General features: G+C 39.1%; 1 protein-coding gene across 3 annotated transcripts; it reads right to left on the reverse strand.

The window, feature by feature from the left end:
- Positions 1–594: 594 nt before the first annotated feature.
- Positions 595–13912, reverse strand: LOC118814394 (histone acetyltransferase KAT5-like). 3 transcript variants are annotated; one of them, XM_036579979.1, is made up of 15 exons: positions 13851–13912; positions 13683–13749; positions 13022–13090; positions 12736–12872; positions 11287–11355; positions 10468–10635; positions 10241–10309; positions 9096–9158; positions 8379–8627; positions 6853–6942; positions 6516–6656; positions 4902–4995; positions 4592–4751; positions 4001–4082; positions 595–1709 (listed from the first exon to the last, which is right to left on the reverse strand). In XM_036579979.1, the coding sequence occupies exons 1-15, from the start codon at positions 13881–13883 to the stop codon at positions 1575–1577; spliced, it is 1626 nt and encodes a 541-aa protein (XP_036435872.1). In that variant the 5' UTR covers positions 13884–13912; the 3' UTR covers positions 595–1574. The 3 variants fall into 3 exon arrangements, with proteins under 3 accessions (XP_036435872.1, XP_036435875.1, XP_036435873.1); XM_036579982.1 differs by lacking the exon at positions 11287–11355; XM_036579980.1 differs by lacking the exon at positions 9096–9158.
- Between the last annotated feature and the right edge of the window lie 389 nt (positions 13913–14301).

The raw sequence follows: 14301 nt of genomic DNA on the forward strand, positions 1-14301 counted from the left end.
GCAATAACAATGAATAACCTCACAATGTGTGTCCAACTGTTGTTGATATTCGGCAACTCTTCCAAAATTTATTTTGTAAATCTAATTAATCTCCAATAAAACAACTTTTTAGTCCTCCATGCAATTATTTAAATATAGTAATAAGTCCATTGAACAAGAAAAGTCTCTCTTCTAACTATCTGGAGTGATTCCACATCATGGCTTTTACTGAACACGTTTGGGGGGGAAAAAAGACATGGAGGTTCCCCTAAAACACTGAACAGGAGTGAACTGAGTGTGTAAATGAAGATGAAAAAGACTTTTAGGGAACTCCTTGTTTTTAAAACAATGTAATTGACCTCACTAATGCTCTTAAGGCTGCTATCAAATCCTCACAGCAACCTACCAACATCTACTGTAAAGCTTTCCCACAAGAGTTGAGGATGTTACTGCAGTAAAGGGGGACAAACTCCCTATTAGTAATCTTGATTTCAAAAACGCTAAAAGAGGTGTCTTCCAACATCTGGACATACAGTCCGTCTTTGTCCTTAAATTTCTATATCACAGATATTTTACAATGCAAGATCTCACAGCAAATGAAACACTACGCCAGTGTTTGATAGTTCACACTTTTTTTTAATCATTCACTGACAACTGTACAAGTATGCCAATTTACATTCATGTACGTTTAACATGGCTTATGTTCTAGAAGTTTCCATGCAGTTTTGAATTCCCCCCACATATAGATGCATTAACATTTAAAAAAATGTAATTTTTACAAAAAGAAAGAGTGACAAATGATGTAGAGATGGTGGTTCTGTAGAATCTACTGGTTGCTGACCAGATACTGCTTCTGATTTGTTAAAAGCTGCACTATGTAATTTTTTTTATTAAAACTGAAGTAGCAACATTAAACCAGGAGAAAACGTCTCCCCGTAAAGTCTAAAGCAATAATTTCAAGTCAGAGGTGTCCGTTTTCCAGACCACATCGTCCAACACAGGCTCAAAAAGAAGGTCCGCCTACATGTTTAGGTCTCAAATGCAAAGTCAACATTATACTGATGAAGATATGGTGACAACATCAAGTTCACGAAGTTCTTACACGGTTTTTGTTGAATACTCGTTCGCAATCAAATTCATCCGCTCTGGGAAGGGGTACGAAGCACAAGTGATGTTAGAAAGTGTTCTGCACACTGCCTGCAGTTACACATTTCTACTAGTAAGGTCTCCAAATCCCCAAAACTTACATAGTGCAGCTTTAATAGCCTTTTAATCAAGCAGACTATAACCTATTAATCAAGACTTGAGTGGACAAATAAAAGGAGTGATGAGGAGGAGAGACAGAAAAACCCAGTAACAAGAGAGCCGAGAGATGAAGATCTTCTGATCTTGAGCAAAAGTAAAAAATGGCACATGAAGACAAATCTGATTATGACTGCTGGTCACGTAAGCACCATCACTGGAACACTGGGCAATCAAAAAACATTTTTCTGTCATTTTTCTGTCATAAAAGTCTTCTAATCAAGGGTCTAACAGTTTCAATTCCTCCAAGTCTCCAAGCTTGTGGGCCAGAGGTCCAACAGTGTAGCATGTCTCTACCACTTGCCCCTTTTGCTCCAGTCTTTTGGGGTGAAATGCAGGCATTTGGGGTCGATGCGAAGGTGGCGCTTCTGCATGGCACGTTCATGACCCTCTACAATGTCCTCTGAGAGAGTGAGAATATACTGACCCTGAGAAAGAGAGCAGAGAGACTATTTAATCATTTCCATTTACAGCTTTTAGTATATGCTCTTAACCAGAGTGACCTACAATAGTGCTTGGGTTTGCCCAGACTGAGGAAATGTAGCTCCTCCTGCTGGAGGAAAAGTTCCAATTAACCAACTCTAGTTGATGTCTCCTTGATTCCTCCCTCCTCCGTCCTTCAGCCCATGACCCAAAAATCCATTGAGATCTGTTTTCTTTAAAGATGTATCAATTCTTTGAACATGCACAAAGAAAGTGAGGAGAGAGGAAGCTTAGAGAGGGCGGAAATGTATATGGATCATATGCGGAAATCTTTTTTTTTCATACCGTAGGTCTGTAGTAAAAATTTTGCCACATCTACCCTGCTTTTATTAGATGATTTCAGTTGATGGGTTGGTACTGTGAAAGGTTAATGAAAGTAGGGATATGTACGGGCACCCGGTTATCCATTTGAGGTGCCAGTATTCAAATACTGAAATCATTATTTGGGTATTTCTTAGGTTTCATCAAGAAAAAAAAATGAGAAAATATATATGCTAACAATTCAGTAAAACAGAGATTTTATGTTTTAACAGAAAAAAAAATATTCACAAGTATGTTATGCTTGCTACTCCGAAACGCGAGTGCCTTACAGAATTACGCAGATCTTTAAAAACTTCAGCATAATTTAATTATTAAGACGTTAAAGTCATTCAGAGTGGATTGATGTGATGCTCCATTCTAGAAAAACTGAGTCATCATTTTTTCAGTGATAGTGATCAGGACCAGGAGTCAGTGTCTACAACACAAACACAGCCATTTTACTTGCTATCCAAAACAATCAGTGGACCTACACGTGTCTTTTGAGTTTTTATATGTAATGCCGATACCAGTGGTTTCTTAAAGAACTATTTTGTCTTACAAAACCTTATATGTAACCCTCTGTCATTAATGTGCTTTAAAAAGAATATGGCCAAAACATTATTACAAAAGTATGATAAAACAATGTATCATGGAATTAGCCAGCACATACATATATATATACAGAAAAAGCTAAAATATATTTCTGACAAACTAACATATTGGCACATTGCCCACTGGGAAGGGGAACACAAAAAACTGTAGAAGATAAGTCCTCATCAGAATCCAGTAACTCATCTAGGGCAGTTTCTGTCCAACACCTAATGAGTTCCCTTGGTTATTGCTGAATAACAAAAGTTTATGAAATGCAATCCTCTGCTTGCACGGTGATGTAAAAAGTTACATGCCCTATATTCATTTCAGCTGAAGTCTACTTTTTTTCTAATTACATACATTGTTAATGAGTTTGAATGGCAATAAAGCATGCTGATGTTTAAAGTCAGTCAATGAGAGAATATACAGTTGTATGCAAGAGTTGGGTGCTCCTGGTCAAACGTGGCCTGTGCAAAAGTTCTGGAAAATTTTATATTTTGTTCTTTTATTTCCCCCAATGTGTTAAACTCAGCAAATAAATAGAAATTGTGCTTTAAAATTTGCAGAAAAATGCCATATTTAAGTTCGTTCCCTTTAGAGGCTTGCCATCTGGTTTGCTAGGATAGCAGCAGCTCAGTGAAGAAGTAGAAGAAGAGGTTCTTTAGAAGTTTACCCTTTATGCTGACTTAAGGTCCTCCTTCAGCTTACTACTCTGGAGGTCATAACTACGAAGTGACTTGTTGGTTTTGGTCAGAAACATAACGGGTGCTCTGGGAATAATGCTTTTTGTTTGCTTTTGCTTTTCTGTCATTAATTGATGTATGTTTATTTTGTGTTACTACAACAAAATGAAGTGCAGAGAATGTTTATACGATGTTTTTATCCAGTTAGAAGCATCACATACCATGTTTATATTTGTATTCTGCATGTGGATGATGTCAGTGTTCATGTGTGGCTGCTGAATAACTGAATTACAACCAGTTTACAGCACAACCATTAGTAGCCACTACTGTTTTTCGCTGACAGGCCGAAAACTCAGGGCTCATTAAAATAAATAAGTAAATAAATAAATAAAAATATATAGTTTCCCAGTAGTAAACAAAAAACAACATTGTGGTGGCGTTCATGTGTGCTCATCTTGTAAATACAATATTTCTGAGACGACCTAAGGGCAGCATTTACTTCCACTACGTTTGACACTTTTTAATCTTGCGTCTGCCTCTTTAACGAACTGGCCATAACATGGAGCGGTGCATAAATCTCAGAATAACATCATGGAAATTATTCAGGATGTTGCTGACTTTTTAAACATTGAGAAATAAGTTTAATTAGCATTGATACTTACCTTGTAGTAATTGATGAGGTTGAGATACTGCAAAGTTGATATTACATCCTCCTTCTTTACACTGGTTATCTCGCTAATTTCACTGCAAACAAGACAAACAGAACCACATTACTCTTCATATAATCCTAGAATAGGTCTGTTTTGTAATGGTTTTGTTTCATGGAAGTACTATAAACTATACACTATATACAATATACAGCATATGTGCCCCTGTGAACAAAGCGAGGTCCAAAAAGACATGGTTTGATGAGTTTGGTGTGGGGGAACTCCAGTGGCCTGCACAGAGCCCTGACCTCAACCCCAGTGAACACCTCTGGGAGGAAATGGAACATTGATTGCGAGCCAGGTCTTAGGCACAAATTCCCACAGACACATTCCAAAATCTTGGAGAAAGCCTTCCCAGAAAAGTGAAGGCTGTTATAGCTGCAACGGGGCAGCCAACTTTAAATCAATGCCCATGGTTTTGAAATGGGACGTCCAAAAAGCTCATATAGTAGTGACGGTCAGGTATCTACATCTTTTGGCCATAGGGTGTACATAGGTTTGACAGATATACAGTAGTGTATGAATACTTAATTTGAGAGGGCATACTTGATTGTGATTTGCGGTCGTTCCCCATTGTCTGATTTGAGGTCCATGAGTATTTCCAGGATGGTCTGAGACCAGTAGGAACGGTAAGACAGCAGACCCAGATCAGACAGAGGCTTCTCTGGGGTACCCGTCTTGCCCTCAACCTTAGAAAGCTCATAACCTGAGAGAAAGACAGGCATGACAGTTGCATATTATGCACTCAATAGAAAACAGGTTTACTGACTTCTTCCCAAAGCAAAGGGAGTTATTCTTAATTTTGAGATAACACTACATCATTTTGAATAAGAGCAGTTTGAGCTGAGAAACTTACTGAACTCAATTAGCAGTTTGCCATAGCCTCTCCTCTGATATGGTGGTAGCGTCAAAATACAGGCCACATTATAATCTTCTGTTGATTCTTTTTCCTTTAAAAGATTGAACACACAACATAAATGCATGGTTAGGACTGAGCAGAGTCAGGTTTGCCAAAGCCTTTAGTAACCGTTCAAGTATATAAACTTTTGTACTAGGGCTGCACAACATGGACATAAATTGCAAACTTCACTAAAGCTCTTATATATCACAAATCATGATAAGAGAAGTGATATAATAATATTAAAATAGTGTGTCTCTAAGTGGATGTCCAGCAAGTACTTTTTGTTTTAACTGTGTAAACAGAAAACTAGCATCTCCATTAAGCAAACAGAACAGTTAGTTTATTGATGACGGTGAAATGCGAAAATCGGTGATAGAAACAGGTTTTTTGAGTAAGTATTGGCATAGCAGAAAGGAAAGTCACTTATTTGGTAGCATGTCCTATAAGAAATGTTTGCCCCAGTGACAATCACAGGGTGGGTGACTGAAGTGAGACTTCAGCTCTCATTAAATTTGCATCATATCATAACAAATGCCACACAGGAAATTCACAGCCAAGAAAGCTAACATTTTAAATACACTTTCTGAATCCACAAATGACTGGTCCTCAATAAAGACAGCTATTTGTAGTTTGATGCTAACTAAGACCCAGTTTTAGTGCTGGTGATGCTCCATTTAAACATGTCTCTTTGCTGTTGCTGCTATGTAAAAAGCAGCGAGCCAGCACAGGTAAATGGAGAGCACCCCTTATCTAGCTCTGTGCGTCGTGATCTTCAAAAATTTGCGCATAGCTGTGTTGATGTTATCACTGTTTAATTTGCGTTTCTTTTTCTAACTTTTAGAATTGTGCTTCAAATTTGTGAAACATTTGAATGGAAAACCTGTAACTGATGCGCAGCACTGCTTGTATGAAGCATTAAAAGCTATCTGACAATTAAGGCCTCCCATGAGGTGCTTCAGTCTAAAATTATTTGCAGTTAGCCTACAAACACAAATATATATATTCATTTTAGTCCTACAAAAACAAAGAAATACTTCATTCCTTAAAAGGGTCTCATGATGATGCAGATTTGTTGTAACAGTAGCCATTACTGCTACACACTTTACCATACAGTTCATGCATTGTACATAAAATACTGAGAATAAGAGTAGTCAAATGGCAATAAGAAGAGCTAAAAGGTTAAGTTACTCCATGCTGGATAGCAAGATTCAAGCCCAGCACTGCAACACACTTGTTGGGCTTCTAATGCTACATTCCCACCAATCAAATTATGTCACTTCGACACTGCACATTTAACGAAATCCATTCTGTCGTCACAGCTCTTCATATTTATCGCAGAAACTCATACTGTGATGCGACAATGACATAACGCACAGCCCTAATTTGCAACCAAGCATGGACTACATGATCGATGATTGGAGCATGTCTAATAACTCAACCAGAGACTCCCTTGGTTTTACTCCAGATGATCCTGGACATGTCAGCAACTGGGCTATGAGTTATCAACTGAGTTCATGTGAACGATTAAGCTCCTAAGGCTCTACGCTAGTAATTCACATAAAAATGTACCTTAGAGAAGTAGCCAACAATGTGGAAGCCCTTGGAGTCGTACTCGGTCATAACGTAGAAGAGGAAGGGGTCTGTGTCATAGTACAGGGTCTTGTGGTCCAGGAAGCATTTTGCTAATAAACACAAGTTCTGGGAGTATGTCTGCAAAACAAGCAACAAGTGCGGATAATAGGTCTGAGTATAATGACTAGAAAATTATTTGAAGTGAGAGAAACTATGACAGACTTCTACAACAAATAATTACTCTTACATTGACCTTATGTCACTTAAATCAGGGTGGGTAAACAGATACTAGACCAGCCACCCAAAGTAATGTTAGAAGCATTAAAACAATCACCTTGTTTTTCCTCCCGTCAATTTCAAAGAAGGAGATGGTCCCTTTGCGGTAGATCTCATTTCCTGGAGGATGCCGGAGGTTGCACTTTGTCTGTTCACAATAAAGAAACACAACAATTACCTAGAGACAATGAATTTACAGTGCTCATATGTCTTGGGACACCTCTATAATTTTTTGCTTTTAATTTATTGATGTCTTATGGAAACTTATTTACCACATCCAAAAGTACATAACTTCAGCTATATTATAATTTATCAATCAACACTTTGGATGCAACTGAACAAGAGAAAGCTAGTAAACTTCCACCTCCCCATTTTAGATTGAAATATCTGACTGTCAAAAAATATTTTCTCTTACAAAATGAATGTGAAAAAGTAGGGACACCACCTCCATTCGGTCTGCAACTGTTTTAACTGATGTGTTGTTTTCTGACTTAATGTTTCTGCTTTATTTAATCTTTTTATTTGACCAAGAATTTTAGTTGAATGTCAGATTTACAACTGTCTTATTTGGTTTTTTTTTTATTAGTTGATTAATTCCATTTTTACTTTTCAATTCCAGCTTTTTTTTTCATAATATTTGAATGAATGCTTGGCTCCAATGTACGTGAGGGTCACCCTCAATGTATTTCCAAGTGAAGAAATAGGTGATTGATTGAGATAAATGGTAAATTCCAAAACTAAGCATTACAAATAAAATTACTGAGGTTTTGGAAAGAAACCGGAAGTATTCAAAACCTGACACCCTCTCACCATCCAAAGTACAAAATCCATCAAGCCTAGTTGAGCATCAGTTACAAAATCATGCACTCCATGCTTAGAAGACTTCAAATTGTCATCCAAAAGAACAGACAAACAACAAAATACTGATCTACATAATAGAAAAAAACATTAAGGTCTCGCTTGCTAATGTTTCAGTACTTTTACTTGCCTTAATTTTCAGTTATTTACCGGTATCACTCCAAATTTTTCTGGTGGACACACATAATATAAATAAGAACTTCAGCTTGGAAAGTAATAAACAAACTAGACATAAACTGTACGCATAGTGTGTCCCAAGACAACTTAAAGACAACATACTGTTTGGAAAGGAGCATGTGAAGCTTATGGGCATGCTGCTGCAGTAAGACTGCAAACTGAAATACAGCCCATTTGATTGCCACCTAGTCTGTGCTATAAAGCAGTGTTGCATTTTGTAGAGCTAGAAACCACAAGTATGTTGCTTACAACAAGCAGCAAGAAATAAGACAGTGTAAAATTATGCTCATTGTTGCTTAACATAGGAGCGTATTACAAGTACTACAGCAGCAGTGTGGTTAGCGCATACTGTCTAAAATGAGCTTATCACCCCTCAAGCATATTTCTCTAGAGCAGCAGTCACCAACTTCCCCTCCCCCCTACCCCCCCGGAAATCTAGGTGCCTGCAAAGTTTCCCACCTATATGTAACATGTAACAAACTTCTGAAAGAGTTATTTAGCTAGAGCAGGGGTGTCAGGCCGTGGTAGACACTAAACACTGCCCCTCACCAGATGCCGCTGCAGACACTTGAGGCTCTTGAGGAACTTGAGGCAGAACTCGCAGAGGTAGAGGATGGGAAGAGAGGTCAGCTCCTGTGGGTACGGTGAGAAATACCAGGGCTTGAGCCGGTGACGACCCAGCTCGATGCAGTCAATGTTCTTCATGCGCGTAACAATGTCATCATGGCTGCGGTCCGACACCAAACTGCCAGTCATACGGGGTGCTGACGGGATTCCGTCCGAGCTGTCCTGAGAGTCCTGATGCCGGGGTGGAGTTTAGGGAACAAATCACAAAACAGTGCTTAATGTACTTAATTTTGGAGCATTATTAAAGGTCTATGGTAAAATCTTGAACTTAAATTTGAGACAGATCAGGAAAACAACTAATAATTCAATAAAAATGACCAATTACATATTGAAAACATTCTCTTTAAGAGTCGTTTACTTCATTTTGTAAATTATAAAGTCCTCGTTGATTAACACTTAACTGAAAGCACAAAAATAGATTTGAACTCTTCTGTACTGTTAGCGGATCCATCACGTTATTATAAGATCCAATACATTTAGAATCTCCCAGAGCAGATGCTGAACTATAGTCAGGTCTCCCTCTCTTTGTCCTGAGCTTAAACGAAGACTTTTGTACAGCACTCATGTATGTGGGGCCACTGCTCTCTATTCTCCGACAGACACACAGCAAACAGGCAATGGTAAAGAAATGAGACGGACCTCTCCTGGCGGCAGACAGCCACTGGCGTTGCGAGGGCTGTTATACTGGAATACCTTTATCATCTATCAGAGAAACAAAAGGGTTGCAAAGGCTTTGGGACACTTTCATTTGAGAGGGGAGGAAGAAAAGTTACAACATAACAGATTTTACTCTTTAATAACAGGGTGGGCTTGACTTCTGGTCTTTGTTTTGATTTCCTGCTCAGTAAGGAGTCTGTGTTGGTATGCACAGTTTAAGTGAGCAGGAGTATGTCTTCAGTAGCTTTAGCAGGTGTGTATGAAGCTCTCTTGATGGTCACCATGCAAAGGGTTCTTTGAGTGCACATCGTTCTATATGGAACCCTTTTCTTTACTAGAGAACCCTTGAAGGACTATCATCAAGTTTCCTAGATATTAATAGATATCTGGATTTTACATCTACATATCTAATAAATATATGGACCCACACTGTGGACAGAGGGATGATGCGAGTAATATGTAGGGATGTCCTGACCATATTTTAATGGATCGTATTGACTGCACTAAGCTTGATCCAACCATGACTCTTCGTTTTGACTAATGATCCAGTCTGACTGACCAACTGATGATGTCAGCTACTAGTTACAAGGGCTCAACATTAAAGGAGTGGTTCAACGAATAATCAAATTTACAGTTTTCACCCTTACCCAGAATACAGTCAATTGGCTAGGACATGTTTGGTTGGCCTCTTTGGTTTTGCACTGGTGCTATGAGGCTAATGTAACTAAGCAGTCACTAAAAATCTTTTTGGGTAACCTAGACTTTTATTATATTAGCCTCGTATTTCCACTGCAATCCGCTTGCTAACTCTGATGTACTCCAACTATACACTGTATGGCTGTATTATCTATGAAAACACAAAGTATCAGCAGATTCTCAATTTCATATGACTCAGATCGGCAGCAAAAACTCAATCAACACTAATAATGGGACAGTAAGCAACATACTGACATGAGAATGTGGTCTAAACATGAAGTGGTTTTCCAATAAAATGAAATGGAGCGCTGACACATAGTCTTAAATGGAGCCTAAGGTGAGTACTGAATAGTGAGATTTAGCATGTTGTGATAATGTCCTAAATAGAGGGTAGAGTGCTGAGGATCAGAGCTCTGTGCTTCAGTGCTTACCTCATCTGTACCGCAATTCTTCCTCTTCCTGCCAGGCTGAGATGGGAGAATACGCCTCGTTGTGCCATTCTGCCAGAGAAGAGAAAACACACATAAGCACAAAGGCCATTTTCCCCTACACCCTAGAACAGAGTTGTAAAAGCTATATTAATAACTAAAACATTCACTGTCCACAACAGGTAAAGTGTCTGTGGATGCTGTGGAACAGAGAGAGAAAACATCGTTACCGTGGTGATGGAGGTGAGCTGTTCGTCCTCTCTGGATTTGTTGCTGAAAGCTTCTCGGACTGCTGGGTACACAGACGCCTGCGAGGCCTCTGCAGAGCTGGGAAGCGAAGGCACTGACGTCACAGCAGAAACTTGAGATGCCAAAGAGACAGACTCAGCTTTTCTCTTCTGTAAAACGCAATCAGAATAAGATCAAAACTACCTTTTTTAACAAGACATAAACATACAACATTCAAATATGTCTTTCTACCACACCACTATTTGTTTAAATATACATTTGCTAAAAAGTGAACAAAATTATGCACCCAAAAATAAGAACTGTATTACTGAGATCTGTAGGTAAACATGATGGCCCACACCATACAGACTACACAATAAATCACATATATACTGTTATATACAGAGTAAAATAGTCAAATATTTACACATTGCTATGACTTGCTGCACACACAGGCATGTTAAATAGGATTTTCTTACCCTTTCTAATATTCATTGTCAAGCTTCATCTTCAATCACTGTTGACTTTCTTTGATCAACCAACAATCAAAATCTACATGTCCTATGGTTGTTCTTCTTCTGCTAGCACTTATTAACTGTGACCATATACTCTTACCATAAGGTGCAATATAGTCTCAGACAGGTAATAAAAATGAGGCAAAAGTCACTTTAAGCACATCCCTCCCACTTTTGGCAAGTGTCAAAAGAGGACCTCATCAGGGCTTTTTTATGCAGCACAGAATATTGAGCCCATTCATTCAAATGTCTTGCAGTAATTGAAAAGGGTGTTTTTAGTGTAGAATGGGCAAAGTTTATCAGTACCGGAGTGGGAAGGGTTTTGCCTCTGGAAGGAGCTGAAGCAGACTGAACGTTGAGATCTAGACTCTTCCTCTGAATTTGAACAGAAAGGAAGAGATCAGAATAAAAGAGTACAAATCATATGAACACCTGTATGAGTGACTTTTCTGGTAATCTTGCATTAACACATCCCTGGATCTACCTTTAAAGTCAAGCAAAATACTTCAAAAGGAAGAGCAGATAACTCCAACACTGATATGAGTGGTCTAGTTTCATAGGGTCTCCAAGGAAGATATGTCACAAAACAAGGTTTCTCAGTTAACCAGATAACTTAAGCCCAAATTTAACTTTGTCCAATAAGAGAAGGGTTAAAACACATTCCTACTGGATCATATTTTGTAAAACATCTCCAGGACAGTTAAGAAAAGATTTGACATTAGCTTTGGAAAACATCTTCACAAGACATCAATAGCAGAAAAAAATGTTTTTAAACATATCAAATATATAATATATTCATACATTTCATAACATACACCGATCAGGCATAACATTATGACCACCTCCTTGTTTCTACACTCATTGTCCATACTATATAGGTGCACTTTGTAGTTCTACCATTACAGACTGTAGTCCATCTGTTTTTCTGCATACTTTGTTAGCCCCCTTTTACCCTGTTCTTCTGTGGTCAGGACCCCCCCATGGACCCTCACAGAGCAGGTACTGTTTGGGTGGTGGATCATTCTCAGCACTGCAGTAACACTGACATGGTGGCGGTGTGTATTGCGCTGGTATGAGTGGACACTGTGTCCACTCACTGTCCACTCTATTAGACACTCCTACCTTGTCAGTCCACCTTGTAGATGTAAAGTCAGAAACGACAGCTTATCTGCTGCTGCACGGTTTGTGCTGGTCATCCTCTAGTCCTTCATCAGTGGTCACAGGACGCTGTTGGCTGGATATTTTTGGTTGGTGGACTATTCTCAGTCCACCAGTGACACTGAGGTGTTTAAAAATTCCAGCAGCACTGCTGTGTCTGATCCACTCATACCAGCACAACACACACTAACACAACACCACCACATAAGTGTTACCGCAGTGCTGAGAATGATCCACCACCCAAATAGTACCTGCTCTGTGAGGGTCCATGAGGGTCCTGACCACTAAAGAACAAGGTAAAAGGGATGCAGAGAAACAAATGGACTACATTCTTTAAATGTAGAGCTACAAAGTGCACCTATATAGTAAGTGGAGCTGATAAAATGGACAATGAGCATAGAAACAAGGAGATGATCATAATATTATGCCTGATCGGTGTGTAACAAGCTAAAAGAGTATGAGGTCTTATCATTGGCACATTTACAACACAAAACTTGAAAACAGGTTCCAAGTTAGTGGGACTCCAGAACAGTGTAATGAAATGGTAAGTGCTGAATGTAGGCAGGGGTAAAAATGATCTAATGTGGCCCCTCTTACCACGTCTCTATCTGGTGAGCTGGGCCGAGACCCAGGCAGACCATTCTTCGTGGGTGTCTTTGCCTCCTTCTTTGGGAACTGGAGCTTTTTCATGTCCAGCCGGTCTGGAGTGACCCATTCATCCAGACGCTTGTTAACTACATAAAATATATGATGATTATAATATTAATAATAATATTAATAATAATAATGTGGCATATTACTTAACTGTGAAATACTCCAAAACTAGTTAGTGTAAGTCACTGATGCTAAAGTTATGCGGCTATATATTAATAAATGTGCTTACAGTCAACATAGTGAACATAGTAGAGCTTTCTCCCAAGGGTATCTCTGACGCTGAGAATTTCAGCCAACGCTAGAGGGGATGAGAAATATCACAATTAAATAGCTGACATAAAGCAGTGGCATTGTCACATATTCAGGTATAGCTAAACCCTTTACAGTCAAGTAAAACAGTTCAAAAAGAAAAACAAGCAGCTTCAACAGCTCCTTAAAGTATGACTGGTTTATGTTTGTTTTTTTTTCAGGTGAGTTATTTCACAAAACAGCGTTTCTCCCTTACGTTATCCTAATAACTTAAGCTCAACGTCAAGTCTGTCCAATAAAAGAAGGAGATGGGATCAAGTATTTCGGCTTTACTAAGAAATTCTGTTTTGTAAAATATCTCCAGGACACTTTATGAATGAACGGGTTTGTCATCAGCTTCGGGAAACAACTTCACAGCCTCAACTTCGCATGACAGCAATAACGGAAAACAAGTCGGGCTTTATGTAAACAATATATGAACTCAAAAGAGCTATAGTGGTAAGAGGACTCATTTTCGGTTCATATATCGCCTAAAAACCTGTCTATTGTTTACATGCTGCTCCGCCATGACAGCGCGCTGTTTATTAGCTATTCAGCTAACGTTAGCGCGTTAGCAGCGGATGCTAGCGGAGAGCACTTACGCCACTCGTCTTCATTTTCCTGATTTCTTCGGAGCACAGGAAGACGGCAGCCCTCCACGATCTCCACCTGTGAATATGTAACATATTAGCGAGTCGAACGTGGTTTAGTGCGACGGGTTATTTCAATGTAAGGACAAAGTACATCCTGGAGATTCATCAAACACTCACCGAGGCGTCCGCCATTTTGTTCGTCAGAGCCATAGATGGTGCACCTAAGTTACTGTAGAGGATTGTGGGATGCGACAGCGGCGGTGCTGAGGTGGACGGTCGCTACCGGCGGCTGAAGTTGTGACAAGCTGTGTAAAAATGGCAAAAATAGCTATTTATAACTGTCCAAAGTAAAGTGCATTCTAAAAACACATTGAAAAAGAAAAACTGCGCTATAAAAAAGACTGCCTAAACTGATCAGCTGAAGTAAAAGTGAATTCCACCAATTTTTCAAATTTTCTGAATTATATAAACAGAGAGACTTACGGACTGTGATTTCTTCACAGTGGTCGTGACAGGAACCAGGAGTCACCATCTCTACAACACAAATATAGCCATTTTAGTCACTATCCAAAACCACCAGTGAACCTACACGTGTCCTCAGAGTTTTAAATATAATGCTGATGATGGT

The sequence above is a fragment of the Colossoma macropomum genome, unplaced genomic scaffold, assembly GCF_904425465.1.
Source record: "Colossoma macropomum unplaced genomic scaffold, Colossoma_macropomum, whole genome shotgun sequence".
NCBI classification, from domain to species: Eukaryota; Metazoa; Chordata; class Actinopteri; order Characiformes; family Serrasalmidae; genus Colossoma; species Colossoma macropomum.

Coding starts and splice junctions, on each gene's coding strand:
- LOC118814394 (XM_036579979.1), bottom strand. CDS start 13,883: ATGGCTCTGACGAACAAAATGGCGGACGCCTCG. Junction 13,091..13,682: donor GGAAAATGAAGACGAGTGGC/GTAAGTGCTCTC, acceptor CATCCCCTCTAG/CGTTGGCTGAAATTCTCAGC. Junction 11,356..12,735: donor GCTCACCAGATAGAGACGTG/GTAAGAGGGGCC, acceptor GTTCAAATTCAG/AGGAAGAGTCTAGATCTCAA.